Raw genomic sequence first — 13,293 nt, 5'->3', positions numbered from 1 at the left:
AATACCAACTTGTGTTGCGGGCGACATCTCTGAGGCCGATGTGGGAGCCGAGCTCAACTGAGCCAATGCTCCGAGAGGGAGAGCGGGGTCGGACAAGGGTTTGATGCCACTTCCCCCCCTCGGAGTCGACGAGAGAGCTTCAGCGCCCAGATACCTCGATGGGAGGAAGAATCGAGGTAATCAGAGCCAACGTCGCAGCCAATGAGGATTTCATCAGAGCCAAAGGAACCACTATCGGAGCATCCATAGACTCCAGCTCCGCACTAAGTATAGTTGGAGGAGGAACAGAAATCGAAGCGGATGGAGCCGAAGCCTGCTGAGGTGGGCTCAAAAGCATTTTAGCAAGGGCCTGTGACTTAAGCAACCTAGTGACTACTCTCTCCACATCCTGATCCGATAAGCTCGAGGATCGAGAGGAGTGGGAAGATGAGCGATGACTGGACTTGCTTTGGAGTATTGGTGATTGTGGCACCGAGTGAATTGGCTCCAAAGAAGGAGACCTAGCTCTTTTGTGGCTCCGAGATGGCTCCGAAGTAACAGCTGGGTTTGTCAAGCTCACAGGTCGGTGCCGATGGCTTGACTGGTTTCAAAGGTTTCACTGTCTGAGACGCTTTAGCTGGATAATCCTGTTTTAATAATTCATGGAGGAAAAGCTTGTTTTTCCACTCCTGCAGGACCCTTGGATTAAAGGCATGACAAATAGTACAAGAGTCTTGCAGATGCAGAGCCCCCAAGCAATAAACACAAGTAGTGTGCCCATCTTTCAGAGACATCTTCTGACAGCACGAGTCACAATTTTTAAAACCAGAGGTTTTAACTTCCTTAGACATTTTAGTAAAAGTCAAACTACAATAGAAAAACTAAAAATTAATAAAGACCTTAAAGGATAGCCTCTAACTTAAACAGCTGTCCTTAAGTGGGGTGGTGGAAGAACTAAGTTAAACGAGTTCAGGGAATAAGAGAAGGCCTAGTGACTAAGGGGAGATGGCCAATACAGCACAAAAGTAAAGCACAAGGAGATAAGGGGGTTTACAGTAAAATAAACTTACAAACTATTACCAAAGAAGGATTATATCAAATTTTAAGAAAAATATTGAGTTTAACAAAAAAAAATTATACTAAGCCTGAGCCAGTATTGATCACAACCTCACAGCTAAAGCGGCAAACAAGATCTGGGTAGCTGGCGCTGGGCATTCTGGGATAAGGGGTAGCCTCGAGCCAGTAAAGAGCTCTCGAGCTATAGTAAGTGGCTGGCTCCGAACCCATCCAGCAAGAACGAGGGCGAGATTGGACAACTTAACATCAAGGATAATGGAGATGGTGTGCTAATCTTATGTGGAGTAATCAGCTGCATCATAAAAGCACTAAACTGCAGTAGTGCGAACCCTTTTAAGATTCCTAGTATTACACAGTACCTAACCATTAGGGAATTGTCAGTTGCAAAGTATCAGAAAAACACTACAGCATTATGATAAAAAAAGAGAAACTCTGTATATTTGCATTCTATTTTTTGTGGTAACTTTGCCTCCTCCACATGCTGATCATCGGCTCCCTCCCTGCCAATCAGCTCATTTGTACCCCATCACCTGGGTGATGCTTTACCAGGAAGAGACACCATTCAGACAGCCATCAGGGGTGGCTTATGATTTTCTTTTTTCTTTTTGTGGCCTTAACATCCCAACACACAGTTGGAGGGACATACAGTGGGCTGTCCATGAAGGATGTCCCTTCATAACCTCAAGGGACAGTCTCCTCATCTTCCATGCTTTCAGGAGATGAGTGATAATACAAGATTTCCCAAGGACTCCACCAGGGAAATCACACATACTTGGTGCACTCCTGTGCAGGAACAACCTTCTGCACCTCCATGGAAGAATCTCCTCCGGTACCAGGACTGCTACTCGAACCCCATTCAAATGGGTCACAATCAGAGATCCATCCCTCTGCACCACACAGCTGGGCTGTATATCATCTACATATTTGATTGAGTACATTTCATACAGTTAATATCTTCCAAGCTACTATGGGAAGTGCAATTTCAAAATAGAGTCTACATCCATATCAAAGAACAGCAAATTAGGAAGCTTTAGTGGCATAATACAGCTTTAAAGTTTTCAATACAAATACCTTATTCTTAAATTTAAAAAGGAAAACTAAGGTGCTGTCTGATGGGGTGGCATACCTGACAGTAAACCAATGCAGAAAAACAAGAGAGAGAGAGAACATCAAAATATTCCATCACAGTACAACAACAGACACAGTAAGTGATCACTGCATGTCACATCACATTGCAAGCATGATACTTAGTTTTACAATAATTATTTTAAGTAGGTCCTGTTTGGACCAAGTCTCATATACGAACACCTGGACAGGCATGTCCATCTCTTCCTGCTGCTCCACAAGTTACCAGAGCCAATAATCAAACCCAGGTTGACCGGAACATAGTCAGAACTTTATTCCTCTAAGCCACCAGAGTGGCTATGTATAGTGAACATTAGCTCAATTACTTTACATTGAACTACGTCCTGTTAGTTTTGTACACATACCTGCCCACCAGTTATACTCCCCGGCCACCATGCTACTGCTGGTTCTCTCATTCCACCTTCAAATGTTGTCTGCTTACCACAGAGGAAAGGACCATTACTACCACCTGCAAAAGGAGAAAATGCAGTCAGCAATTTGTGACACGCTCTTCTAATTGTTAAAAGCATATGACTGCACAAACCTAATAATAAATACATATTTGTGAACTACTAGGATGGGGGGGGGTCCTAACCATTAACCATTTTTTTCTAGGTTATGTTTCCCCCATGTCTGATGACCATTAAGTCCTTTTTATCTGATCAGCCATTCTTTCCTTATATCACCATAAGGTGCTGTGCCAACAGTCAGTCGGTAGACAGAGTATTTCAATTTAAAACGGTAAGGATAATTGACTGCGCATCTTTACTAAAGGACAGGTAACACATAAGATTACTGGAAGGCAAACAGGGTGGAGGATAGGAGGGGGAAAGTAGAAATTAACATATCTGCATCTTCTTTTTCAGATTCAGAATCTTGAATCTCTTCTGGAAAAGAAGAATCCCTCTTTCTTTTACCAGAAACTATTTTACAAGAAGGATCAATGGCCTGAATTAAACCCTGAGGCAATCCCAGTACATTAGTCCTAAGCAAAGAAATTTGAGGAGGGGTAGATACATGCTTTGTTTTCTGTTACTTTTTGACAGGAAAAGTGGGTCGACTGTGCTACTAATGGCAGCAGCTGCTTCCCCAGGTATGTGGACAGCATTCTGACAACTTGGGAAAACTTCCCCGTTTCCTCTCCCAGGACTGACAACAGTGGCTCTCCCTTGCTCACTAAGGGGACTCCAACACCTGGAGAGGATGTGGCTAACTCCCAGTCCATAGTGGCTGCAGGTGCAACATTAGAGGGATCCGGGGTAAAGGATGAAAGGTCTGAGGTATAACAAATGGCTACAGCAAATTCACCCACCAGCAACTGAGGCAACTTGCTAATCTGACATAGTGGCAAAGGCTGTTTGCTTAACTTTTTCTTTTTGTGGCTGGAAGACGGACCAACTACGGGACAGGTAGTATGTTCCATAGTACAACCGAAAATGGTGCCTTTTTCCCTAGCAAGACAAGCAGAAATGCTAGTCTACACGCATTACTTTTTGACAGAAAAAAAACCCAGTAAAAAGCACTATGGCAGCCCCACAATGGAAAATAAATTTCTCCACAGAAAATATGTTTTCCGTCAAGTTTATACTACTTTTAAATTGACTGCAAGAAATAAGTGCTTTGTTTAAAAAAAAGTTAACATTCTCGAGACAGTCAAATAAGTTACACACTCCTAGCTTTAAAATAAGTTTCCTGAAGAGGAATGTAATAAAACATTAACGTTTAAGAAAATGAACTTATCTGCCCAGCAAAGAAAATCACAAGTCAACAGTCGATCCTCACAAGCCTTAGAGGAGCACACTATTTGGTAACAGCAAAACTCTGAAGGGCTTTGTGCCCAAACTTGTCTTTTAATCAGCTCATCTCGAGCTCTTTGACAGTTTGGGCACGTGGAAGGTGCCCTGAAGCTTTGGAGGCCAGCCATTAAATTCTTGACAGGATATAAGTTAAGCCATGTAGCTAAGGCTACTGCAGCAGTGATCAATTACGAAGAACATCTTTTGTTAGGAGATTTTCAGGGTAGTCATTTTAGGAACCCTTCTATCTGTGCTGTGCTGCTGTACCTCTTTATTTATCAACATTGTTTCTCAATCATTTCAACAAATCATGTTCTGGAACCAAGATGGAAAGTTTAGTTTATCAGTGCAGGTGGAAATTGCCCAAAGATATTATTTTGAAAATTTGAGATCAGAATTTTAAGTTTTGGTGGAGTTATGGGCATTGTTGGAAACAATGTTTTTCTTTTTATCATGTTTTAATGGATATTTAGTAATGACCTATAGTTTTTTAACTTCTGTGGTAACAGTTTTTATTTCTGAACTTGTTTTTATCTTTATGAAGGTATGTTCTACCTTTTCTTGAAAAATACATGAAAGTTGATTGAAGGGACTTCTTGCATTGCTTATCAAAGTCAATGATGACAGAAATAAAATGTCTGCTGCCAGTAAGATTTTGAAGGGTGTAAGGCAGAAGGAATATATGAGTGAGTGTGATGTCTACATGCCCTGCAGTAGGTTCCTCCAGTGCATGGAACACATTTAATGCACATGTAGGTAGCAATCCAATTGCTACATTTTCCTTGCCCATTTAGATATGGCTACCACATTACTTATTAGTTCAGTTCACTGAGTCCTGTGAGAGGTGTCAGAAATGGAAAATGCGCTAATTGTCAAGTGCAGGAAAAGTACAGTTTTGTACCTACCATAAATGTAGATGTGAACAGCAGAATCTGATGCATGTCCAATCCATTTTGAAATTGTTTAACACTGGTCACAACAATTTGTATCTCTTGATGATTGCTGCATGATGAATCTTTATGGAAGAATATGAGAGTCCAGAATGAAACATGAACAGTCCTGTTGTTGTGTTGTGAGGAGCAGGGGCCATAGAGGCCCAGGCCACGTCGGTTTGGTCCGAGTTATGCTCCAACAGCAATGGGTAGTGTTGCTTTGGCCAGTCTGGAGCTATCAAAAAAAAATTTGGGTTGTCTGTCTTTGATCTTCAGGGGATCACCTTAGTCACAGTGGGCAGAGGAAGAAATGCATATTTTTTTAAGGAATTCCAGAGGAGAGAGAGCATCGTTGTCCAGGCCAGTGCATGGTGGGTCCTGGTACAGAACTTTTCAGGTGATGATTATGACTTTGTGTTGTAGAGAAATGGTGGGGATGGCATCCATTCATCATGATCCAGAAATTTCTGCTCAGCTTGTCCACGGTACATTGTCCTTGCCTGGCACAAACTGGGATTTGCAGTAGGTGTATCTTTCAGAATTTTTTTTTTTTCCCAGATCATTGTTAGTCTGCTGCAGAGGGGGTTGAAATGAGTCCTCCCTGCTTTATTATATAGTGGTGTGGTGTTGTCTTGTCTTATTAGTATTAGTAGATGCCTTGCTGCAGTGATTTTTCAAACTCGATTGCATGTATCACTGCCAGCATCTCTTTTTGTTATGTGCAGATGTCTTTCCTTTGGTGTCCATTGACCTTCTGGGTGCCAAGCAAAGCTGAGAATTGATAGTGCTCTGTCTGTCCCTGAAATCTGTCCTGCAATCTTCTGCAGCTTGTCTGATTGGGACATGCAGGGTATACCTCCTGAGGGTCCAGAGTGACCAGCCCAGAGCCCCTTGCCCAGCATGGGAAGGTTGCTATAGCGTCCAGCATTTTTTTTTTTGGCACAATGAGAAAAGTATTTTTAGAGTAGACAAGTCAGTATAGCCCTCCATTTGTTTTCCTTTTTCTTTACTGAAGTCCGTCCAGGGGAAGGGAGGGAAATTTTTATTGAAGGCCAGTCTACTGAATCTGCTGGAGAAATCACCTGGGAATCACTTTGACTGTCGCTTTTCCTCAATGGACTTTTGGACTCTTGTGCATTAAGCTTTGCCAAAAAGCTTCTAAAATTTTATTTTTGCATCAAGCCTTTACTTTACTTGATGGTGTCAGCAGGTGGGGATCTTTTTTTAACCAAGCATATGTCTACGTATCACAGCCCCAGTCATAGCTGCCCTACATGAAGCTTCCAATGCATCATAACCACAGAAATGATTGTTAACCTGCTGAGTGTTATGTATGTAATGTAATCCTGCTTTTCTGTCAATCAAACAGGGAGGAGAACTAACTTTTTCTGTAAATCATAGTAAAAAATCCCTGGTACTGAAACATATGAAAAGGTCCTCATCTGAAGAGGTTTCTTCAGTGCTCTTTCTTTTAGCCTTTTCTGGGCAGGAGCTGAACCTCTGTCTGGGTGAGGCTGAGACCCCCCCTAATAAAAATAAGGTCTGCAGCAAGAACATAATCTGTTTATCAGAAGGGGGGGCCTGACAGCAGGTTTAGGATGGGCTGGCCTTGAAGGACATCTACAGTTCATGCACCACTGAATGCTGCTTTCTGTGTAGTCGGGGTTGGGGCTGGGGACTTTTAAGTGTGAGTGGGACTGAAAATGTCTGCATGTGTGTGTGACAGAAACTGTATATGTCAGTTAAGATTAGATTAGGGAAGGGGATATACTCAGTGCTGTGCTCGTACAGTGCTATATATTAAGTGTATGTTTGTGTAGTTTAATGGTAGTATTAGAGAAAGTGTGTTTATTAACCTGAAGTTGAGCTGGAGATAGGGTCAACATTTGGGTTAGCATGCATGAATAAGATAGTACTCAGATGCCATTTTGGCATTCGAATCAACAGATAGGTGCAAGCAAAACAAAAACATTCCACAAGACTCTCAAATGCTCTGTCTTTTTTAGTGGAATTAACACACACATTATCAGTGAAAGGTATAGTCTAAGCACTCTGGCACTTTTAATTGGTGTGAAGATGCCCAGCACAATCCACCAAAATGAAAGATTAAAGCAGTTTAGATCATCTGCCTTTAAGAAAACAGTTCAGTTCCTTATATACAAGTAACAATATCGCAAATTCTTCCAAATGACTCAGTTTTAAACTGCTGGGAAATAGCCTCTTGGTAGCGGTCTCTGGCTTCCTCTGGTAGAAAAATTTTTCAGTTCCTTCTCTAAGGTCTTCCTTCTCTGTGAGCAAGTCTCTTCTATAGACACTGCTCTGGACACTAAGTCGCTTTCCACCAAATGCAAATGCTGTCTTATGGGACTTCCTCTGTCCTCTTTTAAAATTATATTCAATAGTTCACTTGCTATACCTGTTCTTCTGATTACAACCAGGTGTTTTTCTGGTCTTTAAGCAACACACAAATTTACGGTTGTGTAAGAAATTAAACAACAGCTGATGTCCTTGTGATTCCCATAGCTTAAGAAGTGTGAAGGGTGGTTGAATTTGGAAAATGAGAACTGCCCAGTAATCCAGTGAGGACTGACTTGCTGAAGGTGGCTCTGGACTTCAAAAAAGCATCCGCTGTGAAATGTTTGGTGAAGGTATGAACAGTAGATCAAGTAGGTTTGCTGAAGAATGTAAGCATTTACCATGTTGAGTGCAGCAAAAAGAAATGGATTTAAAAATTTAGTTAGAAAACCCAGTTTCTAAACAAACTACTGCAAACTTGGAACCTGGGAAAGAGACAAACAACTGATCAGAAAGATACATTTTTAGTTTTATCCAGGTAGAATATGAGCTGTCTATGCACACCAAGAGAATACAGAATCCTTTCTCCATTATTCTGTGGATTAGTGAAGAAAGTGGGAAGATTTATGGCTTGATTGACTGACGGTTCATCTACTACTTTAGGCATGAAGAGGAATTAGCCCTTAAAGGCAGTCTGTCTTTATGAAAAATAAGGTAAGGAGGAGCTGCAATAAGGGCCTGCAGTTTGGAGATTTGTCTAGCAGAGGTGAGATCTATCAGAAAAACATTTTTCCAAGTACAGAAGTTGAGAGGGGCAGAGCTACTGGTTTGAATGTAGGGAGTGTGACTTTTCTAGCACAAAGTTGATGTCCCAAGCAGGAAGGATAGCTTTCCTTAAAGGTTTCAGGTGGATACATCTTTTAAGAACTCTTTTATTCAAGTCTGTCCAGGGGCAGGCATAAAAATATGGCTAAAATGTGTGCCCTAATAGAGTATGCCAGGCCAGACTTCAACTGCTCACACAAATAAGAAAGGACCATTGGGGTATAAAAGCCTGTACTGGGGTCCTGAGTTTTAGTCAGACATCATATAGTAAATCTTTTCCATTTTGCTATGTAAGATTTCCTGATAGTGGGTTTTCTTGCCTCTTACAGAACCTTAACAGCATCCTCAGAAAATTGGTGTCTAAAAGGGATCAAAGTCCTATCATCCTTAATTTCGCCTTGATGGATGACAGGCTGGGGATGAAATAGTTAGCCCTTCTGCTGTGTGAGCAAGTCCATTATGGAGGCAAGTTTTGGTGATCACCCTTAGCTAGGCAGAACAGAAGGGGGAACCAATGCTGGCTTGGCCAACAGAGAGTCACCAGTAAGATCTTTGGGTATTATCTATGGATCTTTATCAAGACCTTGGAAAGAAAAGGAGGAGGAGGGAAGGCATACAAGAACCTCCTTTCAAAGGAAAAAAAAAACTGCATCCATGTTCCATGCTTGAGGATAGAGCAGAAGTTGCTTTTTGTCAATGGAGGCAAGTAGATCTATATTTTGTTCCCCCTCCCCCATTTGTGGACTATGTCTAGAAGATCTCTCTGTTCAGTGTCCATTCATGGGTATCTTCCCTTGATCTGCTTAGAAAGTCTACCAGGGCACTGTCCTGTGAGGGAATGTAAACTGCTTTGAGAGAAAGAGGTTGCCTTTTGTGGCCTGCTCCCATACCAAGACAGCCAGTCTGCACAGTTGATATGATCTGGTGCCCCCTGCTTGTTTATGTACCAAATGACCATTGGGCTGTCTGTGAACACTCTTGAGGGTCTTGGTTTCCAAGAATTGGAGATCTGCATGGCATTAGTGCCCTCATCTCCTTCAGACTGATGTGCTTTGATGCCACTACTCCTGTAATCTCACCTTGCTTACTTATGCTCACCATGCATTGCTTGATGCGTCTGTCAGCAGCTCCTGTTGCAGTGTCTGCAGTCTGAAAGGAAGACCACTGTTGAGCTTTATCTGGGATATCTCCATAGCATTTCCTACTTTAGGCAAGGCAGTTTCTTCTCCTGCCTTTCCAGCTCTAGGCAAAGCATAAGAAGAACCTGTGTCTCCAGGGGATTTGAATGTTCGGACCAGGTGGGCTTCAGGTACCACTGGATCTTCCTCATATGCAGTCTGGCTCACTGTGGGTTTACTTGCTGCCATGAACCTCAATGGTCTGAAAATTGCCTTGCTGTACATGACTGAAGAGGAAGAAGGGAAAAGTAGTAACTGGTTTGGCTTTGTACTTTGTCTGGCAGAAGGAAAACCTGCATGAGTTAGGTGTCTAGTCTGCATAGCAAAAAATCTAGGTCTTCATTTGGTTTCACTGCTGGCTTGTTTAGGATGACTGTGAAACACAGGCCCTGAAATACAGGCATGGTGAAGTTGAGACGAGTCAAAAGTATCTGCTGAGAAGATGCTTGTATTAATAGGTCATCCAAATAAACCTATGAACCTATGGAATCTGTAAATCTTGCAGTAAGCTATGACTGGGGCAAGGCACTTTGTGAAAACTTGGGGGGGGGGGGGCTGTACACATCCTAAAGGCAAAGCAGAGAACTCAAAGTATGATGAGCCAGTAGAAAACTTCAAACTTCCTGTAAGCATGGTAAAAAGAAACGGAGAATTAGATTGGCAGACACCAGGATGATGAAGAATGAAAGGAAGTAGAATTTGCAGAAACAACATCTTAAAAGATGAGACAAAGATAAAAGTGTTGCGGGTGGAGGGATCCAGTATTGGTTTCCAGTCTCTTTTTCATGGGACAAGGAATGGTCTGGAATAAAACCATTTTCCCACACATTGTGGAGGCAGCAGTTCTATTGTACTTTGCTCGAGCAAGGTTTGAACGATGGGATACAGCAACTGCATCTGATTTTCTGGAGGAGGAGGAGGGCTGCCAATGAATAGAGGAACTACTTTTCAATTCATTCTGTACCTATTCTGAATGACTGAAAGAACCCATTTGTCTGGAGTGATGAGCAGCCATTTTTTTTTTTTTTTTTAGGAAAGTGGGGTAAGGATGGACCAAATGGTGTGGAGGGGACAAAGGGTAGTCAGGCAGACTTGTCTGGGTAAGAATACTTCCCAGACTTAGAACCCCCATCTGCTTTGTCCTCAAATCTTTTCCTAGGTATTTTCTTAGCTTTATGAGAAGGCCTTGATTCCCTGCTATTGAACAGAGTGAGTTTTAACAGAGTAATTCCTTTGGTATTTTGGCGCATAATATTTATGAGGGTATTTAATGGACTTTGTTCTATAGAAGTCTTTATGTTGGTTGTATACGAACAAAAGATGACTTTTTCTTGTTACACCATCTGAATAAGAAAATGATGCAGCTGGATATTTAAAAAATGCAACTTCAATATGGAGTCACTGATATTCGAAAATGCAAGTTCTTTCTTTATATGAGCAATATCACCTGTTCCCTATTTTGCATTGCTTAGAAGAGAACGGCGTAATAGCTGTCCTTTAAAGTTGAAAATTTTCTTTCTGCAACATGAAATGAATATTCGACATGCGGAACATTTGTAAGATTGGTTCAATGAAAGAGACTGATATTCCTATAGGTGAAAAGAAAGAGCTATCACCCTATTACGTTAAGAGCAAAGGCCTAACGTGAATGGATATAGGAATAAATATTTCACCAATACGCACGTTCTCGACACATTCTATTGATTGGTTAAGCAATAGACACTTATGTATTTCATAGGCTGACATTCATGTGCCTTCACCCTATGGCTAAGCCTAGGACAGTATTACTGTTTAGGAAGCTTTGTGCTGTTCATGCAAATTATCTGGCTTCTCCTATGAAGTAGGAACAATGTTTTTATTGGATGCCGAATGGATATTTACAATCTTATTGGCTATTTATCTCTACACAATAACGTCAACTTGCTCTAGTAAAGATTCAATAGAGACAAGTTATTTTGTCTTTGATTGGCTAAATTAAGCACTCCTGATATCTGACTGGTTGACTTACACACAAAAATACGAGGGATGTTTACTATTATAAAAACATTTGTCTGAAAAATTCCCATGCGTCCTGTCTAAATGAATGGATTTTTGGAAGGCAAATTAATAATTATAGATGATGAAAACCATAATGACTTGTATAATGAATGGATGTTTCCTACAAAAATGCTTATAACTTATGATCTATTACACTGCAGTGTGTATTTTTGACCTCAGAAGATTTCAACTCTATGTAACAGCATACTCTGACAGGATTACTACATTAGCAAGTTCTAAAACCATTAGACACTAAAGAAGTATTTTTAGAAGGAAATGATTGATGGATTTCTTTAGAAACCTGGAATGACTGGTTTCCCAAGTGTTTTAAACGTACATGACACAGTTCAGATTACATGATCTAAGAAAGGCTATATGCCGAAAGCACTTATCGAACTGATGTTTCCAGCTTTTATTTTAGCCCTCAAGGCTCTCGTTGTTATTAAAACATTTTATTTTTACAGTTGTCTGCTGTCTGCTATGTTGGCTACTCGTAATTTCTTTTTCCTGTTGGATCGAACAAAGGGTCCTTGTTTAAAGAAGAGTCTAAAACTTTTGAATCCATGTTCTCTGGGGGGGGGGGGAGAAAATAACCATGCATACTTCCTGATCACAGGACCTGTAGCAGCTACCCTGTAGCAGCTTCTACTGCATCATAGCTGCATTTAATGCTGTGCCTAGCCACCTGGGAAGCCTAAACTACCATAGATAATGCCTGTTGTTTACTGGCAGGTTCCTCAGGGCAGGACAAATATTTATTTAAATTACCTAGAATAGACAATAATTAATCATAATTCAGAGGTGTAAAACCAAAGTGGAGGACATATAAACTTTTTTCCTAACCTGCCCATTGCCCTGTTGTCTATCTGAAGGAAAAGCACTGGCAACAGGTAGTAACTTGGATGGCTTGTCTGTAGACATGGAAAACACAAAAAGGTCTTTCACAGTGTTTTTGTATACAATGTCAGACTTGTAAAACTTGTCAGCCTTTTAGGTGCTTGTGGCTGAAAGTCTTTTACTGTTGAACTGGATGCAAAAGCATCACAGAAAGCCTCCAGCACAGGTGATACAGGTGCAGGAGCATGGGTGCCTACTTCCAAGAGGTTACAGTATCTCTGTTCAGCTTTATCAATAAGCTTTGATTCCCCTTCAAAATGCTTCATCATATAAACAAAAGTTTCCCCAAATGAATCTTCTTCAAAACTTGAGTCAAAGGAAAGGAAATATTCATCATCAGAGGCCAGTTGGCCTGGCGAATGGATTTGGGATGAATAGGCCAAGGAGTGCTCCGCTGAGTTTGATTCATCCTTTTTATTCTAAGAAGTATCTAATTGTCTCTTCTGTAAAGTGGTAGGAGAAACAGTAGTAGCACAGAATTGTAGCCTAAGTGCCACTATGGACTTAAACAGGCCCTGTGAAAAACCAATCCACTCACTGGATGACTGAGGGGAAGAAACTATTTTAGTTTTTTGTTTCTCTTTCCTAGGTGTGATGCCTGCTTTGACTAAATGTGGAGGCTCTGGCCCCTGAGGAACACCAATGAGCAACCCTGGAATTTCCTATCTAAAGAGGATCTGGGGAATGCCTTTGGGTTCTTTGGAAATTAAGCATGGTTCCCCTTCTCACCATAATCAGTAACTTCAGTTGTTTTAGACATGCGAATCTCAGAGGCCATACTGGCCTCTACGGTAATATAAGTGGGTTTCAGGCATACTGCAGGTTCCAAAACCTCTGCGGGTACATCACAGTTTGACTGGGAAGTCATGTCAGAACTATGACTCTTAAAACTTTTTTATTTTTCGAATGGTTCATAGGTTGGTACTAGGCTATCAGACCTAGGACCTACACAAGCCTAGCCATAACAATTCCCTGGCTATTTCTTCCCACACTATTTACTTCCCTGGACCCCTGTCTAGCAGGGCAACTGACATAATCCCCGGGGTAAATTTCCTTTCTCCCATCCAATCATCAAGGTTCCCTTTGAAGGGGACCAAAGAGGCGCTCTGTTTGACATGTATGGGTAGTCTATTCCAGAGTCTGGGGAGTCTC

The 13,293-nt window shown here is 41.4% G+C and overlaps 1 protein-coding gene across 2 annotated transcripts in view; it reads right to left on the bottom strand.

The window, feature by feature from the left end:
• GALNS (galactosamine (N-acetyl)-6-sulfatase) overlaps positions 1-13,293 on the bottom strand; it is a 1,207,745-nt gene that overhangs the window by 571,612 nt on the left and 622,840 nt on the right. For both annotated transcript variants that reach the window (XM_044081696.1, XM_044081697.1), the window contains exon 9: positions 2,547-2,650. In XM_044081696.1, the coding sequence (XP_043937631.1) occupies positions 2,547-2,650 (104 nt within the window). The remainder of the gene's footprint in view (positions 1-2,546; positions 2,651-13,293) is intronic.

Source organism: Protopterus annectens, chromosome 8.part1, assembly GCF_019279795.1.
Source record: "Protopterus annectens isolate FY-2018-M chromosome 8.part1, PAN1.0, whole genome shotgun sequence".
NCBI classification, from domain to species: domain Eukaryota; kingdom Metazoa; phylum Chordata; order Ceratodontiformes; family Protopteridae; genus Protopterus; species Protopterus annectens.
This window is presented reverse-complemented; position numbering and strand designations above follow the sequence as displayed.